General features: G+C 48.2%; 1 protein-coding gene and 1 long non-coding RNA gene across 5 annotated transcripts in view; one reads left to right on the top strand and one right to left on the bottom strand.

Moving 5' to 3' along the window:
- Positions 1-27,969, bottom strand: part of DAXX (death domain associated protein) — a 37,402-nt gene that overhangs the window by 9,068 nt on the left and 365 nt on the right. For all 4 annotated transcript variants that reach the window (XM_040442610.1, XM_040442606.1, XM_040442607.1 and 1 more), the window contains exons 2-4: positions 24,251-24,502; positions 14,283-15,093; positions 7,681-7,829 (exon numbers count right to left, since the gene is read on the bottom strand). In XM_040442610.1, the coding sequence (XP_040298544.1) occupies positions 7,681-7,829; positions 14,283-15,093; positions 24,251-24,439 (1,149 nt within the window). In that variant the 5' untranslated portion in view covers positions 24,440-24,502. The remainder of the gene's footprint in view (positions 1-7,680; positions 7,830-14,282; positions 15,094-24,250; positions 24,503-27,969) is intronic.
- LOC121009475 lies at positions 711-23,787 on the top strand. The gene is made up of 4 exons (XR_005780766.1): positions 711-965; positions 12,027-12,032; positions 21,582-21,598; positions 23,777-23,787. It is a non-coding gene; the product is annotated as an uncharacterized LOC121009475 (long non-coding RNA).

Below are 27,969 nucleotides of genomic sequence, written 5' to 3'. Positions count from 1 at the left end.
TAGTTTTATAAATTTTTGAGGCGACTATTATGTAGGGGCTAATTTTTTTCGGGATAGGATGACGGTTTGATTGGTACTATTATAGGGTGCATATGACTGATTGCTTGCTATTACACTTTTTGTGATGTAAGGTGACAAAACGAGATTTTTGTATAACTTACCAGTAAAATCTCTTTCTCGCTCTTTCCTTGGGGGACACAGAAGACCTTGGGTATAGCTCATCTCCATAGGAGGCGTGACACTGAGTGAAGACTGTTAAGCCCCTCCTCCATCAGCTATACCCTCAGCCTGGAGAGAGAGGCAGCCAGTTGCGTGTCCAAGTAGTGAGAAAAGGCAAAGTCCAACAAGGAACCAACAAGCCAACTACCCAACGGGTAACAAACTCGGAAACAGTGTAGAGAAAAACAATGAATGGGTGGGTGCTGTGTCCCCCAAGGAAAGAGCGAGAGAGATTTTACTGGTAAGTTATACAAAAATCTCGTTTTCTCGCCCAATTTCCTTGGGGGACACAGTAGACCTTGGGACGTTCAAAAGCAGTCCAAAAGGGGAGGGACCACAGCACCAAGGCGAAGCACCCGAAGGCATCAAGGAACCGCCGCCTGCAGACCCAGGCGGGCCAAGGCAGCATCCGCCGTAGCCAGAGTATGCACCCTGTAGAACTCGGTAAGGCGTGCAAGGAAGACCTGTGGCCACCTTGCCCAAATGCATGGCCGAAGCCCAATGCTTCCGGCCCAGGAAGCACCGACCGCTCTGGTGAAATGAACGGTGACACCAAAGACAGAATCCTGGCCTTGGTGCGGTAACCTGAGCAATAGCCAATCTGATAAAGCGGAGGAAAACCACCCTGGAGTCCGTCAACCCTATGCGCGGACCTCCTGGAACCCAAAGAGAGCGAACGTCGACAAGAGTCGGAGATCTTCAAGTAAAAAACGGCAAGGCCCAAACAACGTCCAAAACGGTGAAGTGTTGAAGCGAAAGGCAAACACCACCTTCAAAAGGAAGGAAGGAAGAAACGGGATGTATAACAGCCATGTCCTGGGAAACGGCAGAAGGCTCAAAACAAGAAGGGCCGCCACTCAGGCACCCGTCAGAGACAACAACTGCTACGGAAACACAACCGTACAGGACAGAAGGGGTAGAGAGAACTTCTGTAACAGCTCCAAGGAAAAGATTGGAGCGCCGAGAGCTCAGCCTGTAGTTCCCAGGGCGGTACCGGAGGACAGTACAGAGAAACCAAAGAGCCACTCCGAGGAAGAAGGTCTTGACAGGCCCAGAGGGGCGGGGAACGCTGGAAGAGAAAGAACAGCGCCGACACTTGACACCTCAAGTAAAGGAGTCCCAGTCCCAGGTCCAGGCCGGACTGGAAAAAGACAGAACCATGGGGAGAGAAAGTCAGAGTGGGGAATGCACAGCTTCCCACAGAACCCCAGACAAAAAACCCTAAGTCCTACGACAGATCCTGGACGAAACACAGCCAGGAGCGAACAGTAGCGAGCCCGCTGGAGTCGCCTGGCAAGCGGGCGAAAACCTAATGTGATCAGGCGCAGACCAGTAATACGGGCAGAAGGGTCGACAAAACTGGTCCTGTCAGCGCCCGAGCAACGTTGTCCCGTATCCACCCGAGTGGGGGAGCAGAAGGACAGACTGAAAGGAACCAAAGGGTCCGCCCAGCATCCGCCAGATGCCAGGACAAGACAGGCTAAAGTCCATGCTGATGTAGCCACGGTCTACAGTCCCGGTGTGGGAGATCAAAGGACAATCTGGACCGAAAGGTAGTCCCCCCAAGTTACCGAGAAGGTAAGTCTACAGCAGGACCCTTGTCTAGAATGGAAAAAACGCAATCTGTACCCAGCGGGAGGACAGAACGCGGTAGACTCGGCAAATAGGCACACAGCTAATACGGTCAATGTAAACAAGGGGGACAGTATGGGGCCAAAAGGAACACCGGAACCATCCACATGAACAACCATGCTCTCCCCAGAAGGGAGGACAGTGAAGGAACAGCCTCTGAAACCTGGCGGGGCAGAAGCCACATCGGAGAGATCTGTACCGAGCGAGAGCCAAGCAGAGCCGGCAAGATAAGGTAGTCGAGACAGAGGCCGGCATAACACCCTCAAACCGAAAGGAGGAGTGGGCAACAGGGAAGCCATAGGACAGCTCAATAGCAGAACCCCGCTACACTGTGAGACGCCCGGTTCACCGTCTCGCCGAAGGCGAATACCCTGAAGAACCCAAGGTGGAGGTCCTCCGGACCTGGGTAATCGAGCACCCAAGAGAAGTTGGGTGACCTTCCCGAGAAGAGTGGCCGAACCTGGTAGCAGATCAGACTGAAGCGTAGAGGCGCCAAGAGGAAGGACTCATACCACACTGCGTCCGAAGAGGAGGAAATTGCAGTAGGCAAGGGAACCGCAGTCCCGCCAGAGCCAACGAAGAATTCGAGGGGCGCTGCAGACAACAGCACTCTCGACCATGTGACCACTAGCGCAGGGAAGCAATGCCGCGGAAGGACGAATGGGCACGCATCTAGGAACCACGAACACTCCCTGGGATGAAGGGCCAACTAAATGAATGAGTACCACCCAGCTCGGTGCAGCAGAGAGCAAGTAGAGCCCGTCCGGGTCAGGTGGACAGAATGAACTCAGAGACGAGTGCAAGGCTTGCGGCAAGCATTGTATCCCAAGAAAAAGTATGTCGCAGGAAGGAGGTGAGGCATACGTGCGAGCAGCCCCGTAAGCAGTGAGAAGGCCAACCCACCTACAGGAGGAGAAGGCATACACGGCCCAAACAACGCACAAGAACGTCCGCTCACTGCAAAAAGGTTACTCAGCGAAAAGGGCCAGTCACAGAGTGCCACAGCATGTACGGAATTGCAAAGTGAAACCTGAAAGGGAGTTATGCACAAGCCTAGTATGGCATGCGACAGAACGCAAGCAGTCCGCCCCGAAAGGGGGAAAATGTACCTGGCAAACTGCAGTCGGCAAGAGTGCAAAAGCCCGTCCCAAAAGGGAGTGATGCCTAAGGCCGTACCTAATTCAGAGAAGCAGGACATACCATATAATCCAGCAGGAACGCAGGAGGTCCACCTAGTGAAAGGGGGACATGCACAGGGTTATCCTAGCATTAAGTGATTGTGCAATAATACACCCAACACTGAACTTTTCGAGAGTGCAACTACTCTGCCAATGAAGGGGGACATGTACAAGTACAGTACATACAAGGACAGCCATGAATCTCATGAGCGTGTCAAATTCTGCCCATGGAATGAGGGGTGGTCACGCACAAGGCCAGCACTGTATCAAATGGGAGTGCAAGCGTTCCACCCATGTTAGAGGGCCATGCTCATGGCCAGCAACGTATCCGATGAGAGTGTAGCATGCCGCCCAGAAAAGGGGGGGGGGGGGGGGGGGGGAGTAATGCACATGGCCAGCATCTCATCCAAGGAGAGGGCGTACACCCGCCATGTATGGGAGTCATACACATGGCCAGCAACGTACTGGTGAGAGACAAACACAGACAGTGAGAATGTGTGTATGTCGCCTGAGGAAAGGAGGCATGCCCCTGGCTGGCAGCGAATCCAGCGAGAGTGCGTACACCGCCCACGGAATAGGGGTCATGCATATGGCCGACAACGGGTCCAGCGAGAGTGCAAGCACCCCGCCATGTATGGGGTTCATGCACATGGCCAGCAACGTACCTGCGGGAAAACAACCACAGACAGAGGGAGTGTATGTATGCCGCCTGAGGGAAGGAGGCATACCCAAGGCCAGCAGCGAATCCAATGAGAGTGCAGCATACCACCTATGGAAGGGGGTCATGCCTATGGCCGGCAGCGAAACCAGTGAGTGCAGCATAGTAACATAGTACATAACATAGTACATAAGTACATCATAGTACATCAGTGAGAGTACAGCATTCCGCCTATGGAAGGGGGTCGTGCACATGGCCAGTACCGTATCCGGTGAGAGTGCAGTATTCCGCCTAAAAAGGGGGGTTATGCACATGATCGGTAACAGATCCAGTGAGTGTAGCATTCCGCCTAGAGAAGGGGGTCACGCACATGGCCGACAGCGAATCCAGTGAGAGTGCTGCGTTCCGCCCATGGAAGGGGGTCACGCACATGGCCGGCAGTGAATCCAGTGAGAGTGTAGCGTTCCGCCTAGAGAAGGGGGTCACGCACATGGCCGACAGCGAATCCAGTGAGTGCTGTGTTCCGCCTAGAGAAGGGGGTCACGCACATGGCCGACAGCGAATCCAGTGAGAGTGCTGCGTTCCGCCCATGGAAGAGGGTCACGCACAAGGCCGGCAGCGAATCCAGTGAGAGTGCTGCGTTCCGCCCATGGAAGGGGGTCACGCACATGGCCGACAGCGAATCCAGTGAGAGTGCTGCGTTCCGCCCATGGAAGGGGGTCACGCACAAGGCCGACAGCGAATCCAGTGAGAGTGCTGCGTTCCGCCCATGGAAGGGGGTCACGCACATGGCCGGCAGTGAATCCAGTGAGAGTGTAGCGTTCCGCCTATGGAAGGGGGTCACGCACATGGCCGACAGCGAATCCAGTGAGAGTGCTGCGTTCCGCCCATGGAAGGGGGTCACGCACAAGTCCGGCAGCGAATCCAGTCAGAGTGCTGCGTTCCGCCCATGGAAGGGGGTCACGCACATGGCCGGCAGCGAATCCAGTGAGAGTGCAGCGTTCCGCCTAAGAAGGGGGTCATGCACATGGCCAGCCGGCAGCCAGGGGGAGTGCAGTATCCCGCCTAGGAGGGGGGGGGGGGGGGGGGGGGGGATGCACATGGCAGGCACCATAACTGGAGAGATGATGAATGCTGCCTACGGAACGGCCGCATGCACTTGGCCAGCGCCGTATCCTGGAAGAGGGCAAGAAACCGCCTAAAAGGGGAAATGCCCTAGCAGCGATGCAGGCTGGGAGCGCAACACCATGCCGCCTGTGGAAAGAGGGCATGCAGACATGCAGCACTACTGAGATGAGGCTGCAGCGTCCTGAGCAGCCCACAAGAAATCTGTTATCTATTTATTTATATATAAACACAGCCTCTCTGAGGCTAAAGGGGAGCCACCATATAGGGGCACAGGTTCTCTCCAACAGAGCCGGCGAGAGACAGGAAAAAGGGGGGGCCAACCATACAGGCCCATTGGGAGCCGGCCTGTTCCCAAAGGGTTAACAGGGACCCGGCCTGGAGGGCAGCGCTGCGATCCCCTGGAGGCGGAGGAACCCCCAGGCGGGAAGAATTCGCCCCTGGAGAAGTTCCCACCCCCTCCAACAGAGGCCGGAATTTTGCGGCCTAGTAGGCCGTGAAGCCGGGGTCTAAATTTTTGCGGCGCCCGGCCCGCACAGTATTATGTACCGCCGGCACCTGAGGCGGAGTGACGCATCAAACCGGCCGCGGGTGCCCACCCCGCGGGCCGGTCGGAATTGCGGCCCAGCAGGCCGCGAAGCCTGGGCCAAAATTTGCGGAGATCCGCCGACCGGCACCGACGGTCGGCCGGGGCCTATTGAAGCATAGGAGGTCAATCCCAATGCCGGCCGCGGGAGCCCACCCCGCCGACCGGAGGAGTCAGGGGCCCGGAATGGCGGCCTAGCAGGTCGCAAAGCCTGGGCCAAAATTTTTGCGGCGCCCGGCCGCACCGGAATATCAATAACGGCCGGAGGCGAGGCTTTACTCCGCTGCCGTCAGGAACGAGCCCCAGGCCCTGAGCAGCACTCCGGTAAGTAGATGGGGGGGGACCCTGAGACCAGGTGCCTGTGCTGATAGGGGAGAAGGCAGGCAAACGCGGCAGCAGCATTCTGCAACTAGTGGTGGGGAGACCTGCATGTCCTATGGAGGCCAGGAAAAGGGGGGGGGGGGGGGCAGGGAGCAGATTACCGCTCTGCGGCACCCCAGGGGCCAGCATAGATCCAGCAGGTGAAGGGTCCAGAGGCCCAGTATGGGGGTCAGGCACGCAGGAGACCAGAATGGGGGGGTGGGGGACATAGGGCTGGAGAAGCCACTCTCTCACCATAGCCGTCTTCACCCTCTGTCTGTTCCAGCAGGGTCGCCCCTTCAGCTACTGGCACCGTAGTGGCAGGACGCTGGAAGAGGGACTTGGCGTGCGGGCGACCCTTGCGCTGGCGGGATGTAGGGGAGCTGGGCTGCCCTGATCCACCTTGCCTTCTGTGGGGGAGGCAGCAGTGCGGGTGACCGGCACTGGCGCAGCTCAACCCCGGGAGAACAGAGAGGTCTAGTGCGTCTCTGTTGACCTGATGATCTGGAACAAAAAGAAAAGAAAAAAGTAAAAATCTAAATTTAAACAAGGAGAAAACAGCCCTGCAGAGCAGGGAGTGTCTTGCCTCCTTGGACACTAAGCAAAAACTGACAGTCTCTCTCTCTCCAGCCTGAGGGTATAGCTGTGGAGGAGGGGCTTAACAGTCTTCACTTAGTGTCACGCCTCCTAGGGAGATGAGCTATACCCAAGGTCTTCTGTGTACCCCAAGGAAATTGGGCGAGAAATTGCTTTTTTTGCACCGTTTTTATATATTTTTTTACGGTATTCACCTGACGGGTTAGGTCATGTAATATTTTTATAGAGCCGGTCGATACAGACGCAGCGATACCCAATATGTCTACTTTTTTATTTACTCAAGTTTTACACAACAGCATTTTTAAAACAAAAAATAAATAAAATTAAATTTTTTATTGTCTCCATATTCTGAGCCATAGTTTTTTGGGCGATTGTCTTAGGTAGGGGCTCATTTTTTGCGGGATGAGGTGACTGTTAGATTGGTACTATTTTGTCGGGCATACGCCTTTTTGATTGCTTGGTATTGCTTTTAGTAATGTAAGGCGACACAAAAAATTGCTTGTTCACCTGAGGGGTTAGGTCATGTGATATTTTTATAGAGCTGGTCGATACAGATGCAGCGATACCTAATATGTCTACTTTTATTTTTTTCCCTATTTTTTCCAAAATTGTTTTTACTTTATTTTGGGGTAAAAAAACGCTTTTTTTTTTTTCTTGAAACTTAATTCTTTTTGTAAAACTTTTATTTTATTAACTTTTTTTTCCCACTTTATTATTTGTCCTGCTATGGGACTTCAACATTACAGGGTCTGATCCCCGTTTCAATGCAGCACAATACATCTGAACTGTTGAACTGTTTCGCATATTATCCCTGCCTGAAAGTAACTGATACTCTGGTGAAAGTATCGGCGCTAGTTACTTTCAGGCAGGGACATTATGCGAACAAGGTCTCCTGACAATAAGAGCACAGAAACGCGTTGAGCCGCGTGTATTTGATCTCATCCTAAAACCTGGGATAGATCCACGGTACTGGCCATACTAGATGCCAGACTTTAAGCAACATTGAGACTTCTAGTTGCGAATCCTAGGGAGGTTACTAGTTCAATTCTCTGGGATAATTGTCTGAAGGCATACCAGTGGCTCCTGTGAGCTGGCCTTCACACAGAGGAGGGTCGGAGCCGTGTGTCAGTGAGCTCCGACATACTTTTGGTTGCATGGTGATTTATTGCTCCATCAAGCCGCACAGTGTCCGCTCCTCTTGAAGCCTGTTTTTTTACACAAGTGAAATTTGGGGCAACACATCCGTAAGTTTTAAACCAGTAATACCAATAAAGTTTATTTTATTTTAACGCTCCTATCAGGCTTGGGTTAAACAGGTCACATACCCTTCTCGTTTTCTTCCTGTAACTGTCCTCGTCGTCATCCTGCAATTGTGCATACTTTTTGATCACATCATCCAGGCGAGACATTGCCGTGTTACGGTTTTCACGCAGACGCCGCGACAAACTTGTGTCTTGCTGAGCAGGATCATTAACTGCAAGAAAGTTTACATGTATTAAGTGTTAATGAGACAGAAAAAGACAGAAAGGGATGGAAACAGGTCAGAGTTCTAAGATGGAGGCTTGGACTCTATCACAGTATACATCTCAATACGGTTTTTCGGTATTCAACCATATAACCCTGCCAGAAAGCCCCACGGGGGGCTAAATGCTGCCTAAGGTCTCATGCACACGGCCGTTCCGTGCCTTGGGGACAGCAATTTGCGGTCCCCAATGCACAGGCAGCATTTGTGCGACGGCCGGGACGGATCGAGACCCATTCAGCTTGAATGGGTCCGTGATCCGTATGCACTGTAAAAAAAAATAGAACACTCCGTAGTGCTTCCGTGCCTCCGTTTCGCACCGCAGCTCCAGATTGCGGACCCATCAAGTGAATGAGGCCTGAGGCTACCTGCACACTTTGCAGATTACGCATGGAAAAACGCAGCGTAATACAGTATTAGCAGAGTGTATGATATTTCCCAAATCTCATGTACACTTTGCTTGTTCGTTCCATCGGAAACTGACCTGCCGTGTGGATTTTCACAGCCTGTCAGTTCTTTGTCCGCTTATTTTGTGTGGATTTCACACTTTTTAACGAAAGGGTGAAATCTTTGGCAAACCTCCAACACATCTGCACAAAAATGCTCAATTAACACATGCGGTTTTAGTGCATGCATAGTACTGCCTAGAAATCTGCCCGGAAATTTCTGCAAGACAGCCACACCTGTGTGCAGGTGGCGTAAGGCTTCTTTCACACTAGCGTCTTTGCTGGATCCGGCAGGGTTCAGCAAAAGCGCTTCCGTTACTGATTATACAGCCGTCTGCATCCGTTAAGAATGGATCCGGTTGTATTATCTTTAATATAGCCAAGACGGATCCGTCATGAACTCAAGTCAATGGGAGACGGATCCGTTTTGCTCAGCATCCTATGACCGAAAGAAAACAGCGGCACGCTGCTCTCCGGTATGAGAACGGAACGGAATGCATTTTGGAGCACTCAGTTCTGTTCAGTTAAGTTTTGTCCCCATTGACAATGAATGGGGACAAAAACGGAAGCGTTTTTCTCCGGTATTGAGACCCTATGATGGAACTTAATACCGGAAAATAGAAACGCTAGTGTGAAAGTAGCTTAAAACAGACACATACTGACAGCAGTCTGCATTCTGCTCTGGCTGCCAAGCTAAGTTGTCGCAAAGAAAACCACAGTCTGCTCATCTATCCACATATTAGTGCTGGTGTACGACTGCTGGGACCACCAGCGATCACAAGAATGTCCCCTATTTGGAGTGCTGCTCCATTTAAAGCCTATGGAACTGCCGAAGATGGTGACGTATAGAGCTCGGCTACCTCCGGTAGACCCATAGAGGTTGAATGAACCAGCCAAGCACAAGCTCAACCAGTGCGCCATTTAAACGTGGGACACAGTGACAGGACCCCTATCTGTCGGGGTTCCCAGTGGTCAAACACCACCAACCAAACACTTATCCTGCGGAGGAGCAATAACTTCTCATTCTGGGACACCAGCTTCACTTCCTTTACAAGCAGTCACTGGGTTTACCAGCTACTTAAAGGGAACCCGTCACCAGCGACCTCCCTATCCAGCTGTTTGCACATCGCGGTCGTTCACCTGATTAAAATTATGTGTTTTTTCTTTTGTTGATCCGAGGCTCGGTTCCCAAGTTATGATGCTTTTTCTAAATGTGCAAATTAGGCCTTTGGGTGCAACAGCAGCAATGGAGACGTCCCATTGCACCAAAGGCCTAATTTGCATATTTAGAAAAAGTATCGTAACTCAGGAACCGAGCCTCGGATTAACAAAAGAAAAATAGATTTTTATTCAGGTGAATCATAGCGATGTGAATTAGACAGGAAGGTCGCCGGTGACAGATTCCCTGTAACTAGTGTCAAGCGAATCAACCTTCAGATTCTAGATCCCAAGTCCATTTGTTCAAAACTTCATTTTACTGCTGTACGGAGATGGGTCTCTAAATCGTGGAGACTGATGTAGTGATGTGAAAATCTCGGTAGCTAAAATCCAGGTGACAGAATCCCTTTAAAACAAGGATCTGAAGTCTGCTTTGATACCGGGGTACCAGTCAGTACCGAAAGCAGACTTTGGATCCATGTTTTAAAATGGTTTTAAAGTCGAAAAATCAAATCCCGAAGTTGTTGACCGAAGTCCCGCGAGACTTTTGGAATAACTCACTTTGCCTCACTGGAGCCCATACATTTTAATGCTGTATGGAGACTCGTCTCTGTACAGCATTAAAACAACGTTTTGAAGAAATCGACTTCGGATCTAGGATTCGCTCAACAATACATGTAAGGCTACTTTCACACTAGCGTTTTCAATTCCGCTATTGAGATCAGTCATAGGATCTCAATAACGGAAGAAAACGCTTCAGTTTTGTCCCCATTCATTGTCAATGGGGACAAAACTGAACTGAACGAAACGGAGTACACCAAAATGCATTCCGTTCCGCTCCCATCGCAGACAGAATAACGCTGCAAGAAGCGTTTTTCCGTCCGCGATGTGGTGTGGAGCAAGAAGGATCTGTCCTGACACAATGCAAGTCAATGGGGACGGATCAGTTTTCTCTGACACAATAGAAAACTGATCCGTCCCCATTGACTTTCAATGGTGTTCATGACGGATCCGTCTTGGCTATAGAAGACATAATACACTGAAGATAAGGAAAAGGCAGAGTTACTAAACAGGGTTATTAGCTCTGTGTATACAAAAGAAGAGAAAGGAGCTGATATCTGTGGCGCCGGGGCTGTTAGTACATCCAGTGATATACTCAATTGGCTAACTGTAGACATGGTCCGAGAGAAGTTAAATAGGATAAATAAGGCTCTGCGTCCAGATGGATTACACCCAAGAGTGCTTAAAGAGCTCCGTTCAGTCATTGCTGTGCCCGTTTATAATTTGTAAGGATTCTCTAGGGACTGGTACAGTGCCAAGTGATTGGCGCAATGCAAACCTGGTGCCCATATTCAAAAAAAGGATCAAGGTTCTCCACAGGTAATTATAGACCAGTTAGTTTAACTTCTGTTGTGGGAAAAATGTTTGAGGGAATCTTAAGGGACTATATACAGGAGTATGTGACTATAAATAATATTATAAGTGATAACCAACATGGGTTTACCAAGGACAGAAGTTGTCAGACTAACCCGATTTGTTTTTATGAGGTGGTAAGTAGTAGCCTGGACAGAGGGGCGGCAGTGGATGTAGTGAGGTGAGTAGTAGTCTGGACAGAGGGGCAGCTGTGGATGTAGTGAGGTAAGTAGTAGTCTGGACAGAGGGGCGGCTGTGGATGTAGTGAGGTGAGTAGTAGCCTGGACAGAGGGGCGGCTGTGGATGTAGTGAGGTGAGTAGTAGCCTGGACAGAGGGGCGGCTGTGGATGTAGTGAGGTAAGTAGTAGTCTGGACAGAGGGGCGGCTGTGGATGTAGTGAGGTGAGTAGTAGCCTGGACAGAGGGGCGGCAGTGGATGTAGTGAGGTAAGTAGTAGCAGTCTGGACAGAGGGGTGGCTGTGGATGTAGTGAGGTAAGTAGTAGCCTGGACAGAGGGGCGGCTGTGGATGTAGTGAGGTGAGTAGTAGTCTGGACAGAGGGGCAGCTGTGGATGTAGTGAGGTAAGTAGTAGTCTGGACAGAGGGGTGGCTGTGGATGTAGTGAGGTAAGTAGTAGCCTAGACAGAGGGGCGGCTGTGGATGTAGTGAGGTGAGTAGTAGCCTGGACAGAGGGGCGGCTATGGATGTAGTGAGGTAAGTAGCAGCCTAGACAGAGGTGCGGCTGTGGATGTAGTGAGGTAAGTAGTAGCCTGGACAGAGGGGCGGCTGTGGATGTAGTGAGGTGAGTAGTAGTCTGGACAGAGGGGTGGCTGTGGATGTAGTGAGGTGAGTAGTAGTCTGGACAGAGGGGCGGCTGTGGATGTAGTGAGGTGAGTAGTAGTCTGGACAGAGGGGTGGCTGTGGATGTAGTGAGGTAAGTAGTAGCCTAGACAGAGGGGCGGCTGTGGATGTAGTGAGGTAAGTAGTAGCCTGGACAGAGGGGCGGCTATGGATGTAGTGTTTCTGGATTTTGCAAAGGCTTTTGATACTGTCCCTCATAGACGCTTAATAGGTAAAGTAAGGTCTATTGGCTTGGAAAGTATAGTTTGTAATTGGACTGAAAACTGGCTGAAGGACCGTGTCCAGAGAGTTGTGGTCAATGATTCCTATTCAGAATGGTCCCAGGTTATAAGTGGTGACCCCAAGGTTCAGTGCTGGGTCCTCTATTTCATTTATTTATTAATGATATTGAGGACGGGAGTAATAGCACCATTTCTATTTTTGCAGATGACACTAAGCTGTGTAGAACTGTACGTTCTATGGAAGATGTCCACAAACTACAGTCTGACTTGGACGCTCTGAGTGATTGGGCATCAACTTAGCAAATGGAGTTTAATGTGGATAAATGTAAAGTTCTGCATCTTGGTAGTAATAATCTCAGTGCTTCATATGTCCTGGTGATGTAGCACTGGGAGAGTCACTTATAGAGAAGGATTTGGGTGTCCTTGTGGATGGTAGATTAAATAACAGCATACAATGCCAATCAGCTGCTTCTAAGGCCACCAGGATATTGTCATGTATTAAACGAGGCATGGACTCGCGGGGCAGGGATGTAATATTACCACTTTAAAGTGTTGGTGCGGCCTCATCTGGAATATGCAGTTCAGTTCTGGGCACCAGTCCATAGAAAGGACGCCCTGGAGCTGGAAAAAGTACAGAGGAGAGCGACTAAACTGATAAGGGGCCTGGAGGGTCTGAGTTATGAAGAAAGATTAAAAGAATTGAATTTATTTAGTCTGGAGAAGAGACGTCTAAGAGGGAACATGATTACCCTGTACAAGTATATAAATGGGCCGTACAAAAAATACGGAGAAAAGCTGTTCCATGTAAAATACGCTCAAAAAACAAGGGGGCACTGCCTCCGACTGGAGAAGGAAAAGTTCAGTCTCCAGAGGCGTCAAAGCTTCTTTACTGTGAGAACTGTGAATCTGTGGAATAGACTACCTCAGGACGTGGTCGCAGCAGGAACAGTGGACGGTTTCAAAAAGGGTTTAGATGAATTCTTGAAAGTAAGGCTACTTTCACACTTGCGTTCGGTGCGGATGCATCTGGTATCTGCAGACGGATCTGCACCGATAATGCAAACGCTTGTATCTGTTCATAATGGATCTGTATGCATTATTCATAAAAAAAATAAAAAAAAGTCTAAAATCAAAATGGATCCATCTTGACTTACATTGAAAATCAATGGGGGACGGATCTGTTTTCAATTGCACCATATTGTGTCAATGAAAAACAGATCCGTCCCCATTGACTTACATTGCAAGTCAGGACGGATCCGTTTGGCTCTGCATCGTCAGTCACCAAAACGCTGCAAGCTGTATTTTAGCGACGGTCAAAAAAAAACGCAACGGAGACCAAACGCAGCCAAATAGAAGCATTCTGAACGGATCCTTATCCATTCAGAATGCATTGGGGCCGAACTGATCCGTTTGAGCCCTGAAACGGATCTCACAAGCGGACCCAGAAACGCCAGTGTGAAAGTAGCCTAAACAACATTAATGCTTATGAAAAGGTGTAGAAATCTGAGTCTCACTTCCTTCTGGGATTCGCGTCCTCACCTATCCCTTGGTTGAACTTGACAGACGTATGTCTTTTTTTCAACCGTATTAAATATTTAACTATGTAACAACGGAAGCGTTTTTGCAGATCCATGACGGATCTGCAAAAAACGCTAATGTAAAAGTAGCCTTACCTGAATTGAAAAATACTGTAAAGGCCAAAGAGCAGAAACCCTGAAGACTGCTGGCGTTCTCCGTCTAGTGATCGGGAGGAAAGTCTCAGAGGGCAGACCTCCTCAGAAGTCATGTGACACGTTCCATTTCATGAGGCGTACGGAACTGTCATAGTACAGCAGTGACATGCCAGAATGACCCCACTGAATCAGTTATCTGGTACTTTAAAGGGGTTACCCGACTATTTCTAACCGATGACTTAAATGAGGCTGAGCTCTGCCCAGGCCACGTGACAGATGGTCGTGATGTCACTGGCCAAGGGGATAAGCACTGCGGCTCACACACGAGTGGTGGGCCTTCTCAAACACAGATATGAGGCAGTTGCTGCATTTCCTGCACCATAAGACGCACCTGCCCCCCTACCCCCCAAAAAAAGTCTCCTTTAAACCTAGGTGCGTCTTATGGTGTGGGAAACATGGTATTTTTAAATATGTGCAAGCCACATACAATTTACAAATGGTTTAAAAAATAAATAATTTCAGCCTGAAAAAGACAAGATGGTAAAGAGCAAGTGAGCGAGACCTCCAAGAGGAAACAACCAAATATTTTACGCCCAAGCACACAGCATTGTGCTCGGCCGTAGATTGCCACTCACCACTTTTATAGGGGTCAGTCAGGTGGCAGCCAAAGTTATAAATCATATCCAAATGTCTCCTGTCTTGGAGCTTGTTACCAAGTTCCCTAAAGGCATCTTGGGACATGCTTTGCATCTGCTTGCGTGACAGTCCTAAGCTATGCTTATCATTCGCCCGCTCAACCAGTCGGAGGATGTCCCCATAATCGGGAAAGAGGTCTCGGGTACTATTGATGAACTTTTCCAGGCGGCGGTTGATTTCCGGATAACGGGTACCCCTGTAGAGTATTCTCTGCTCTATAACCCGGCCGGTAAAGCTAGAGCAGTCTTTTAGCTCACAAAGTTTGTCAAATATGCGCAGCAATTTGCGTTTGAGCCTGGACTCCTGGATGTAGGTGGAGTCCTCATCTTCAAGGTCCTCCAGACTCAGCTCTTTCTCCTGGAGCTTATTTATCTCCTGAGAGTATGTCCTAAGGAGGTTCTCCAGGTAGCGAATCTGACGCTTGGAGCCGATTTTCTTTGCTGGCGCATCCTCTGCTTCCGCATCACTCTCTTTGGGCGTGTCTGCTTTCTCTGTGGCAGCGGGCTGGATGGCTTGTGTCTGAAGGCTGACCTTACGTTTCTGTGAATTCGCCTTAAGGGCCGTGCACAGTTCATTTATGTAAACAAAGATCTTCGATCGCTTGGTTTGCACTCGGGAGAGGCAGCGGCCCAGGGTGTTTCGGAATTCAACAGAGGAGAGATAGGAGGGATTGGCCTTAACGTATCTTCCCTGAAGAAAGGAGATCACCTCCGGGTGCTCCGGAGTCCATTTTGAGCAGTACTCAACAAACTGAAAGAAAATGACAGAGAAGAAAAGAGATTAGAGACGGAAGAGACACAAAAAAGACATTAACTCTGCCTATTTTGGTTTTTAGAACATGGTGATTTTATTTTTATTTTTTATTACCCGCCTTCCAAAAAAGCCATAACTTAATTTTTCTGATAATATATAATGCCCTGATTTTTTTTTTCTCATTTAGCAGAATCTGCCTGTTTTTTCAGCTGAAACATCAATTTGCATGCCTTTCCCATATGCCCGAGTTTATGCAAATGAGTTCACGTGGCAAAACAGTATAGAGAGGTTATTGAATGTAATGTTAGGACAATTAGAAAACTGAAGACTTTTCTGCAGCCCTCCTAGGCAGTGAGAGAAGAGTTAGCTGCCATCCAAAAGAGTTTAATTTCTGTCACCCTAATGATATTGAGACGGGCGCGCAGGTCCCCCCAGCCACCAAGCTTAAGGCTACTTTCACACCAGCGTTTTTGCTGGATCCGGCAGGGTTCAGCAAAAACGCTTCTGTTACTGATAATACGACCACAATCACTTCTATTGTGTCAGAGAAAACGGATCCGTCCCCCATTGACTTGCATTGGGGTTCATGCTGGATCCCAGAACGGAAAGCAAAATACAACCTGTTGCAGTTTGCTCTCCAGTATGGGAACGCAACTAAACAGAACACATTGTGGAGCATGCCGTTCAGTTTTGTCCCCATTGATAATGAATGGAAGCGTTCTGTTCCGGTATTGAGCCCCTATGATGGAATACCGGAAAACTAAAACGCTAGTGTGAAACTAGCCTAAATCAAGCAAAATTAAGGCTCACTGGCTCTGAGGTCCCTCTGGATAGAGAGCTGGTCTTACATGTCTCATTGTGCACCAGGCTGCCATGGTAAGGTATGCCGACTGTACCCGTCTGATGGATAGGTTGTTGGCCTACAGCCTTTGTGTTATGGTCTGTCTGTTCTAGGTTATTGGTAATTGTTTATTATTATTCAAAGGTAGTGTAACTATAGAGAGAAACTAATATTAATAGGTAAGGCCTCTTTCACACTTGCGTTGTCCGGATCCGGCGTGTTCTCCACTTGCCGGAATTACACGCCGGATCCAGAAAAACGCAAGTGTACTGAAAGCATTTGAAGACGGAGCCGTCTTCAAAATGCTTTCAGTGTTACTATGGCAGCCAGGACGCTATTAAAGTCCTGGTTGCCATAGTATGAGCGGGGAGCGGTATACTTACAGTCCGTGCGGCTCCCGGGGCGTTCCAGAATGACGTCAGAGCGCCCCATGCGCATGGATGACGTGCCATGCGATCACGTGATCCATGCGCTTGGGGCGCCCTGACGTCACTCTGGAGCGCCCGGGGAGCCGCACGGACGGTAAGTATGCTGCTCCCCCGCTCCCCACTACACTTTACTATGGCTGCCAGGACTTTAGCGTCCCGGCAGCCATGGTAACCATTCAGAAAAAGCTAAACGTCGGATCCGGCAATGCGCCGAAACGACGTTTAGCTTAAGGCCGGATCCGGATCAATGCCTTTCAATGGGCATTAATTCCGGATCCGGCCTTGCGGCAAGTGTTCAGGATTTTTGGCCGGAGCAAAAAGCGCAGCATGCTGCGGTATTTTCTCCGGCCAAAAAACGTTCCGTTCCGGAACTGAAGACATCCTGATGCATCCTGAACGGATTTCACTCCATTCAGAATGCATTAGGATAATCCTGATCAGGATTCTTCCGGCATAGAGCCCCGACGACAGAACTCTATGCCGGAAGACAAGAACGCAGGTGTGAAAGAGCCCTAAGATGATAGCTATAAAATATAGTAATCTAGTAACAGCAAAGCAAAAAAAAAAAAAAACTGTAGATGATTGGTAGCATAATAATAATAATAAATAATAATAATAATAATAATAGAGGACACTATCAAAGTATAAAATGGTTAACAAAAGAAATGTGTATATAGAAAAAATTGATTAAGATTTATTAACGGGTAATAGAATTAAATTCTAAGGGTAGAGTGGATGGGGTTAAACAGATTAAAGTTGATAATTAGCTTAACCCCTAAGTGATCACCCATATGCCTTTTTATGGTGGTCACTATGGGGCCTTAGGCTCGGCCGCCGTAGAAAAGTCTAACGGGTCGCCCCAAGCAGCAGGGACCCGGCTCTCACATGAGAGCCGTGGCTTTCCTCTAAACAGCCTGGACCACATTTGATTTATAGTCGATGGGATCTCTGTTGTATCTTGTTTAAAGGGATTCTGTCACCTCGTTTTCGGTTATAGAGATGCGGACATGCACGGCTAGATCGCCGCAATATACCCGTCCTATAGGGCTGTGTGCGTTTATTTTGTTTAAAAAAAGATTTTAGAGATATGTAAATGAGCCTTGTAAGGTGCCCAAGGGGCTGCACTAACTTTCCTGGTGCCCAGCCATGCCCCCCTGTGAAGGAGCACTGCACCGCCTGCGTCCTCCGAATCTCCTCCTTTCATCACAGTTAGATTGCCGCGAGCTCGCGCATGCGCAGTTCCTTCCCTGAGGCTAATGCCAGCACAGGGAAGGAACACTATACCGGCACTGCGCATCGTGAGATTACGGCAATCTAACTGTGACGAAAGGAGGAGATTCGGAGGACGCAGGCGGTGCTGGGCTCCTTCACAGGGGGGCATGGCTGGGCAGCAGGAAAGTTAGTGCAGCCCCTTGGGCACCTTACAAGGCTCATTTACATATCTCTAAAATCTTTTTTTAAACAAAATAAACGCACACAGCCCTATAGGACGGGTATATTGCGGCGATCTAGCCGTGCATGTCCGCATCTCTATAACCGAAAACGAGGTGACAGAATCCCTTTAAACAAGATACAACAGAGATCCCATCGACTATAAATCAAATGCGGTTTATTCCTGGTCAGAGGCTGGGGCTCAATTTTAAGAAAAACAGCCCGTTCTAGGAGAAAGCGTTCAGCTAAGGTTTCCTTTAGCTCAACTGAGATTGAGTCATCTGATTCAGCACCAGAAATGGACAATTCTCTTACTAATGTCAGTGTGAATACCGCATGTATACAAACGGAAGGAGGTGCAACGGGAAGGAAACCAATGACAAAAACCGCAGACCGCAGGAGGACGGCGATATCCCTCTCGCCACAAGCAGGGATAAATGATCTCCAAGTGATACATTTATCGTCTGCCATTTTGTCACAAGAGGATGTATTAAAAAGGGGACTGTCGTTTGCTCCAACATGTCATTTTGATCTATATCGAACAATTATAGATGTCAACAGACGAGCACGAACTCTGACTTTAAAAGACATTATCAGACCACGAATGGTAATGTTTTGGATGTCCGTACACCGCATAGTTCAGATCCATCTATTTCTTACTTCGTGTTCAGGGAATTATTACAAATGACTTCTCTGCAGGAAATGTGCCAAGAGCAGGATGAGACTCACAAACAAAATACAGCAAAAGTTTTTAAAACATCAGTGATTTTTATCCATTACAATGGAGATCTCCTGCTCTGGATCGTTTCCAGGATCTAGTGGAAAAAGATGGAAGTGCGTTATATATTACTGAGAAGGGAGAGGGTGGGGTGCACAATTCCACATAAGAATGGTTTCGACATATCCACGGATGAACACAATGCACTAAATGAATTAATAAAGAGATCGGGTCCGGATGTAGTAATTAAGGGTGGAGCAGTTGCTCTAATGGATAGTTGTGTGTATGAATCACACATTTTGAAAATGTTGGGAGATTCAGCAACTGACTCCCTACTGAAGAGCAATCCTCTCTCCCTCTAGCAGAAATAATTGCAGGATTTGGGGCAGTGTGGTTTCGCCATGGGTATTTTGAGCCAAAAAGAAATGGAATATATACCAGTAGATGTGGAACATCCCATCGTTTCTATCTTTCATGCTTTACCCAAGATGCATACAGGAGAGTTTCCACCCCCAATAGTTGCGGGTATTGGTTCTTACTCTGAGAAGTTATCAGAGTCGGTGGATTCTCTCCTGCAGCCTTTGGTATCGCTGATTCCTGGATATTTGATAGATTCACGTGCGACAGTTTAGAGTGGAATGCTAATTATGAATGGATAACAGCAGATGTGGTATACAGCGACACCACTATTCACCATCAATTAGCAATACAGGCTTTACAGGGGTTTTTAGTTTCTTATAGCGATTATACCACACAGCTCCAAGATTATACGTGCAAGGTTAGGCTGGGTTCACACCTGAGCGTTTTACAGCGCGTACGAACGCGCTGTAAAACGCCCTACGCCTCAAGAAGTACAGGAGCTTCTTTGGGGCGTATTGTCGCGCGTATTGTAGCAGTTTTTCATTGGATTAATCACACAAACGCACGTTTCCAAAAGACAAAAACGCCCCAAAATACGCATCAAAAACGCCCGTAAAAAGCGCTTATCGAATACGCTCAGGTGTGAACCCAGCCTTACTCCATTTTTACTGAAGCATCATTTTTTCATGTTTAATGGGAAGTATTATTTGCAGCTGGCAGGAATTTCTATGGGGGTGAAATTTTTGCCCTCCATAGCTAATATTTTATGACGCTACTCATAGACGATCCATGGTTATATGGGTTATATGGGTCGGCGATGTGGCGGACATTCCAGCTTTAAAAGGGGTTGTCCGGGTTCAGAGCTGAACCCGGACATACCCATATTTTCACCCAGGCAGCCCCCCTGAGCCTAACATCGTAGCATCTCATGCTCCGATGCTCTCCTTTGCCATGCGCTAGATCGCACAGGACACGGGCTCATTTGTTTAAATTAACACACTGCCGGGCGGAAGCTTCCGCCCGGCAGTGTGTTCGGCAACGTCACCGGCTCAGATGGGCGGGCTTTAGCGCTGCCCTAGCCAGTAAAATGGCTAGGGCAGCGCTAAAGCTCGCCCATCAATGCCGGTGACGTCACCGGGCTTCCTGGCAGCCCCATGGAGAGCCCGGTTCGTCACTGGAACTCCTGAAAATGCCTTTGCCCTGCGCGATTTAACACAGGGCAAAGGAGAGCATCGGAGAATGCTGCTCCGATGCGCAAGTCAGGGGGGCTGCCGGGGTGAAAATGGAGGTATGTCCGAGTTCAGCTCTGGACCCGGACAACCCCTTTAGGCCTCCTGCACACGGACGTTTTTTTTTTCCCGTTTACTGGCCGTTTTTTGCGTTCCGTATACGGTCCGTATACGGAACCATTCATTTCAATGGTTCCGCAAAAAAAACGGAATGTACTCCGTATGCATTCCGTTTCCGTATTTCCGTTTTTCCGTTCCGTTTTAACATAGAACATGTCCTATTATTGCCCGCAAATCACAGTCCGTGGCTCCATTCAAGTCAATGGGTCCGCAAAAAAACGGAACACATACGGAAATGCATCCGTATGTCTTCCTTTTCCGTTCCGTTTTTTGCTGAACCATCTATTGAAAATGTTATGCCCAGCCCAATTTTATCTATGTAATTACTGTATACTGTATATGCCCTACGGAAAAACGGAACGGAAAAACGGAACAGAAACGGAAACACAACGGAAACAAAAAACGGAACAACGGATCCGTGAAAAACGGATCGCAAAACACTGAAGAAGCCATACGGTCGTGTGCAATAGGCCTTAGGTGAATACTTTAACGAGAGGATAGATACAATCAAATTTAGCATCCATCATGATCCGAAATCTGTAGTATTTCTGGACCTACATTTATATGGTGATGCTGCCAATTCAGTAATGTCAACATCAACCCATAGAAAAGAGACGGCTGGCAATACTACCCTTTTAGCGACTTGATGTTACCCACCTCATGTGACAAGGAACATAAGGGGCGAAATGTTGCAAAAAGACGCAACTATTCGGATAGTACTGCATTTATGAGGGAAGCAGATAATAACATTAGCAGATTGCTTATGAGAAATTATGCTACACTGTCTATAGGAGGCCAAAAAATGGTCTCCCTCTTTAGACCAAAAAAAATGAATATTTCCCCAAAAGGCAGTTTCAGATAGGAAAATAAAAAAAGATAAAAAAGGTAAGCCAGCAACTTATGACAGGTTACAGTAAGGAATACACAGAGATTTGTAATATCATACAGCCACATCTCCCTGTATTAAACTTTGACCAGGAGTGGAAAGGGAGAGTCAATGAGGGGGTTAAATGTGTGGCCCTCAGAGCCACAACCATAGGACAAAAAAAATCAGCCCCTATAGAGGGAGCTACAAATGTGGTAGTAACAGATGTATCTCCTGTAAATACACGTCATCGTGTCAAAATGTGACATCTACTGTGAATGGCAAGAATGACCCCATATAACAATATCTGAACTGTAACAGATGAGGCCATTTAATCACCCGCAGAGATTGTCTTCTACAATATGTAGGCTGCCCTACAAAACAAATAAAAAGCAGAATCCGCAAACATGTATCAGATACACCATATTATGAAACTCTGCAGCTAGCTTTCACTTTGCCACTGTGCACAAAGGAGATACAAGAGCGTTTTCAGTTCCGGGAGTGGAAAGGGTTACTCTTCCCATTAGAGGAGAAGATCACAAACAAAAACTCCTCAGCCGTGAGGCACATTGGATGTTTGAATTGGGAAGTTGCTTTCTCACAGGTCTGAACAGAAAACACGAGCTGATTTTACAATATTAAAATTTAACTATTTTTTCAGTATTATATACATGTTGTAATTTCTTTTTTAATGCATTGGGTGTTGGTTTTTGGTGTCTGATTAGTTCTCCTCCCCTTTTTGATTACCTGGTGCACTTCATGTTTAAAGGGGTACTCCCATCTCAGACAATAGGGGCATATCGCTACAACGAGAACGAAGCGGGGAGCGCTGTAGTTGGAGGACTCCAGATTTCCTGGGGTCCGTCCACCACCAAATGCTGCTCCCATAGAAGTGAAGGGGAGCGCACCGCGCATGTGCAGCCCATGCTCCTATTCATTTCTATGGAGCAGACAGCAATAGCCGAGACAGCACTCGGCTATTTTCGGCTACCCCATAGAAATGAATGTAGGGCGGCTGCACATGCGCAGTGCACCCTCCATTCATTTCCCGGCTCCGTTCTCATTGTAGGTGCGGGTCCTAGCACCTATCAGACAATGGGGGCATATCCCAGCGATATATGCCCCTATTGTCTGAGATGGGAAAACCCCCTTTAAAGAGAGGTGAACATTCACTTTTTTGTATGTCACGAGTAAGGACCGAGATTGTGGAGTCCGAAACATGTAGAAATCGTAGATCTTGTAGGCGATTCGTGTTTGGCTAACAGTTTTTTATTGTTATTAATAAAGCTGCAAGTTTTTATGGGAAGCTGGACCACAAGTGTTTTCTTTGGATTATGTTTGTACATAGCTCTTGGAATGCAACGATGAAAAAAAGAAAGAAAAACGCTTGGTCAGTAAGGCCCAAACCAGGCTGGTCACTAAAGGGTTAAGGGCTCATGCACACAACCGTATGTATTTTGCTGTCCGCAAAAAATACGTATGACATCCGTGTGCATTCTGTATATTGCGGAACAGAACAGCCGGCCCCTAATAGAACAGTCCTATCCTTGTCCGTAATGCGGACAATAATAGGACATGTTCTATTTTTTCGCAGTGATTTATTAGGTAATTGAGTTGATTGTTACAAAGTAACTCTTTCCTTGAATTTTAGTAAACAGAGGTGCATCTTATAGGGCAAAAAAAATAGCGTATGACTTTTTGATCGATTTTTTTTTTTTGGTAGGTGGGATGAATTTTATTTATTTTTTTAAATGCCATTTGGGTCATCACTACAGATGCGGCGATATTTTCAGTATTTTTTTTCAACATTTTTATTTTTCATCCCCCATTAGGGCACATATATCATATAGGAGATCCACTGCTTGTATAATACGCAGTAATACTTCTGTATTACGCCTGCCTGCGTAACAGGCCTTAATAGGCGTTAGATGATGGCCGGCCCAGGATCCTTCATTAGGCTTCTAGCTCCCATAAGCAGTCTGCAATGGCTGGGGTCTATGCAAGGTGGAGGGAGCCCTTCTCTCCGTGTAAGCACTTACATGTCACAGTCACAATTGACCACAGTATCTAAGGAGTTAAAGGGGTTTTCCTGAAGTAAAATACTCATATTTTATCCTTCGGATAGGTCACCAATATCAGATCAGTGGGGGTCTGACTCTTGGCACCCCTTCTGATCAGCTGTTTAAAGGGCCAAGGCCAGTGATGTCACATTCATCGATCACAAGGCCTAGGTGCAGCTCAGTCCCATTCAAGAGAATGGAGCAGAGATGCAATACCAAGCACAGCTGCAGTGCGATGTACAGCACTGTGCTCGTTAGGCTGCATGCCTTTCAAACTGCTCTATTGGGGGAGTGGGGGGTCCAGCAGTTGTACCCCCACTAATCTGACGACCTATCCTGAGGACAACTAGAAAACATTTCAAGCGTCTGGGATTGGAGTCCCCTCAGATCCTGGGTAATACAGTTGTCACAGTATACTTCAGCCTACCACCTCTGGCTTCCCTGCGTCCCACCAATCTAGTGTTATAAACGCGTGAGCCCAACATCATCTATAGCGTTGTCTTGTCATGTGACCAAACTGCGACATTCCTCCCAAAGCAAAGAAAATTCCTGCACACAGGATCGGACGTTACCGCTGCCTCTAATTACTTCTATAACACTGGAGCTTCCAGTTAATGGATGGCAGCAGGGAGGACGTCTTTTTAAAGCGGGTACTGATCTACTTTCAATGCCCTTTGAATGGCATCGGGACGATTGAGGGGCAATTACTCTTCCAATGGTTAAGCAGAGGGGAGCAGCAATCATCTCCTCTGGATGGGGGACGAGCATTTCCTGCAGCGTCCGTTTGTCTGCCGCCTGCGCGTTTCTATGTACACAGGGCTACCTGCACACGGTGACTTCACGAGGTGCATAAATGATGCGATCTCCTGCTGAACAGGCGCTCACACTCATCAGGTGATGATCAGCAGCTCATGGGGCAATCAATGGGAATGAGCGCTCGTACGAACCCTCGATGATGTTAACCCCAATCCTTGCCCTGTGAAAACCATTCTAAATCATGAGACTGTAACAGAAAACCATAGAAGAATGACTAGTAGAAAGATCTGTGGAAATAAATAAATGTGTAAAAACCGTAATAGTGTAAAACAGGCGATTTCCTCACCTCATTAAAGAGCTTCTTGTTTTCGGCACTTATCGCTTGGGCCTTGCTCGGCTGGCTGCTGCTTCCTTCCTGCTTTCCGTTGGTCTGCTTCGATGAATTACAGGCAGTGGCCTTGGCTTTTGTGGGACGTGGTGGTTCTTCCTCGTCTTCATCATCATCTAGCACAATGATTTCTTTCACATGTGACATCTTTTTCTTTTCGGGACTCAAGGTTGGGACGGAGTAAACATGGCAGGACTCATAAGTGTCGACCTGCGGTAGAAAGAACAGAAGAGAAGTCATCATGCAGACCATCGCAGGCCACTATCCACCCAACAGCGGAAAAGCTAAAGGGCTGGTGTCAAATCGAGCTCAGAAGCGTGGTTAAGGGCTCATGCACACGGCTGTTGCGGATCCGCAAAACGTAGATACCGGACGCGTGCGTTCTGGAACAGCCGTCCCCTAATAGAACAGTCCTATCCTCATCCGTAATGTGGACAATAATAGGACATTTTCTATCATTTTGCAGATGTGGAGTGCTGTCGGCATCTTTTGTGGCCCTAGTTAAGTGAATGGGACCACATCGGACCCGCAAAAAATGTAGACTGGAAGCGGACCCAAACCATGGTCGTGTGCATGAGCCCTAAAACTAGATTGGGTAGGTGGTAGATGCACCAAATTCACCCCGGTGTACAATAAATTTGGTGCATCTTGCCCGATACGTTAGCACTTTGCACGTCTTACACCGCCTCTTGGTTGTGGTATGTTAGACCACTATTAAGCAGCAATATTTTGGTGTCAGCAAGAAACTAGACATGTAGGGTACGGCCTGAAATGAAGAACTGAGAGATACTTACCTGACAGATCCAGCTCTTGACGAGCTTTACCCACCTTCGGAGCAGACCTGCGAAGGGAAGCATACTTACCTACTTCCCAAAAGGCGACTCCCGCGCTCTCCGACCTCCGGATGTAAAGCTCTAAGTTCACGCAGCTGCAGGCTATCACAGCGACCTGCTCCACACGTGACCATTTGACAGGACGCAAAGGGGAGCAGGTCACTGCTGCGGGGGCTTATAACTGAAACTTCACATCCAGGGACCCGATTGGAGGCCGGAGAACAGAGGAGTCAGGTAAGTATGCTTCCCTTCACAGGTCTGCCCAGGGGGGGAATCATCCGCCTCCCAAATGTGCACAACCCCTTTAATCATAATTATGGTAAATATCTCCATAAAATCTGGACCTTCTGCCACAGCCAAAATTATGTTTCAAGTCCTCAAGTGTCTTGAAGGGGTTGAATGCCTTAGGCTACATGCACACGACCAGATGTGTTTTGCGGTCCGCAAATTGGATGACATCCGTTTTTTTTTTTTGCGGATCCATTGTAACAATGCCTAAAACGGACAAGAATAGGACATGCATGGAACGGACATACGGATAGCACACTGTGTGCTGCTTGCATTTTTTGCGGACCCATTGAAATGAATAAGTCTGCATCCTATCCGCAAACAAAACGGAACAGACACAGAAACAGACAACGTTCGTGTGCATGTAGCCTTAGACACATCTTCGGAACTATATTGGAGATAAGATCTAATCAACTAAATCGTCCTCTTGTTGTGGCAGCCGAATCCACCATCCGCCCGCTGCTCCCCTCCATGGTATGGGCAGAGATGGTGAAGGAGGCGCCCAGGCGCCCTCCATTGTAACACAGACCCCGCTGCGCCATCTCTGGTCGTATCAAGCTCAGTACGGAGCAAAAACTGCACAAAACATACGATGAAGACATATCAGGAAGATGATTAACATCACGTTTCCAACATGTTCCTGAAGTGTCCAAAACCAAAGCGCGGATGTGGACAGCACACTGTGTACAGTCCGCCTCTTTTGCAGCCCCATTGAAATAAAAGGGTCCTCTTCCGATCCGCAAAAAACGTGGACCGAAAAAAATCGCCCGTGTGAATGGGCCCTAAAGATGATGTTGTGGAACCAGCCAAGACCCGCATGAGGATTTCACTGTGAACATAGTCACGGATGTAGATTCTATTACAACTACATAATAGCTGTACGCACACTTTATATAGGATTCACACGTACACACGCCCGGCCACGTATAGATCTGCCTGATGACACTTCATACGGCCGCACGTGGCATGTCCATTTAAGATTTCTCTGCTGCTGAAGATCTGAACTAAGGGGGTCATTTATCAAACTGGTGTAAAGTAGAACAAAGCAACCAATCAGATTCCACCTTTCATTTTACAAAGGAGCTGTCCAAAATTAAATGTGGAATCTGATTGGTTCCCAGGGGCGACTAAGCCAGTCCTACTTTTCACCAGTTTGATAAACCCCCCCCCCAAATGTCTACTTTGCTGGTACAGTAAAGGAAGGTTCCCATGGGACGATGCTGCGGGTTCCTTGGAAATCCGTTTTGTTGCGTGATTCGCAGTGCGTCATCCGCTGCTTTCCACCGTTGCATACACAGTGTAATCAGCGGACATTGCGAGTTTTCCCCACAGTATGGCCTCTTGCACAAAACCGTATGTATTCTGGGGTCCGCAAAAAATACGGACGACGTCCGTGTGCATTCCGTATTTTGCGGAACAGAACAGTTCTATCCTTGTCTGTAATGCGGACAATAATAGGACATGTTCTATCTTTTAGCGGAACAGATATACGGAAATACAGAAAATGAATGCACACTGAGTACCTTCAGTATTTTTTTTTTGCGGAAGCATTGAAATGAATGGTTCCGCATACGGTCCGCAAAAATGAAAATACGTTCATGTGCAAGAGGCCTATGGATGAGACACAACATTGTGCATGTGAATCCACGGCAGCTCTGCAGCATTTAAGCCACGTGTGAACATACCCTAAAAACCACAGACACTACACGTGGTTGTACCCCGAGGCCTCCTGCACACAACCATATCCGTTTTTGCGCTACACAGAATACGGACACCGGCCGAAAGCCTGACACCTATCCTTGTCTGCAAAACAGACAACAGGACATGTTCTATCTTCCTGGCGGGGCTGCGGAATGGAGCGCTGTCCGCATATATGGTGGCCCCATTGGTCCGGCAAACAACGGTCGTGTGCGTGTAGCCTAAAAACGGAACCAGCAAAGTAGATTTTCCGCAACAGAACTGACCTGCGGCGTGCATGGCATTTAAAAATCGTAGAGAGGTGCGAAATCACCAGGCGGATTTGGATGCACATTTCCAGCAAAGTACACGCCGCTGTAAAAAAAAAAAAAAAAAAAAAAACCACCAGGACCCCTAAAGCCTCGAGCACACACAGCCGTGTCCGTATTTCAGTCCACAAAATACAGACGCCTTCCGTATCTTTCCGGCTCGCGTCAGTAGAAAGGACTCTCCTTGACGGGTTCTATAATTTGTGGAGCGGTCACGCGGATCTGAAGAAAGAACACAGGTGTGCGTAAGCCCATTGAAATCCATGGGTCAGAAATAGTGACGACCACGATGGGAGTCGCGCTGGCGGCCATATTGGTTGTCACTGATAATAAAGGAGGAGCTAGACAGAGACGTAACAAAGGGACGGCGGTGTAGAGGCTGCGGACCAGGGACGGTCACCTCCGACCTCTCCGCGGATTTATTTCACCTTCTGATGTTAGTGGGGGGACATTGCTGATCAGACCCCACGTCCCTGTCACATAACAATAGATCCCTATGGAGATTCCCCCCTCCAGGCACACCAGCTCCCCCCTCAGAGGTAAACGCCCC

The sequence above is a fragment of the Bufo bufo genome, chromosome 8, assembly GCF_905171765.1.
Source record: "Bufo bufo chromosome 8, aBufBuf1.1, whole genome shotgun sequence".
NCBI classification, from domain to species: Eukaryota; Metazoa; Chordata; class Amphibia; order Anura; family Bufonidae; genus Bufo; species Bufo bufo.
The sequence above is the reverse complement of the archived record's forward strand: the minus strand, read 5'-3'. Positions and strand labels throughout refer to the sequence as shown.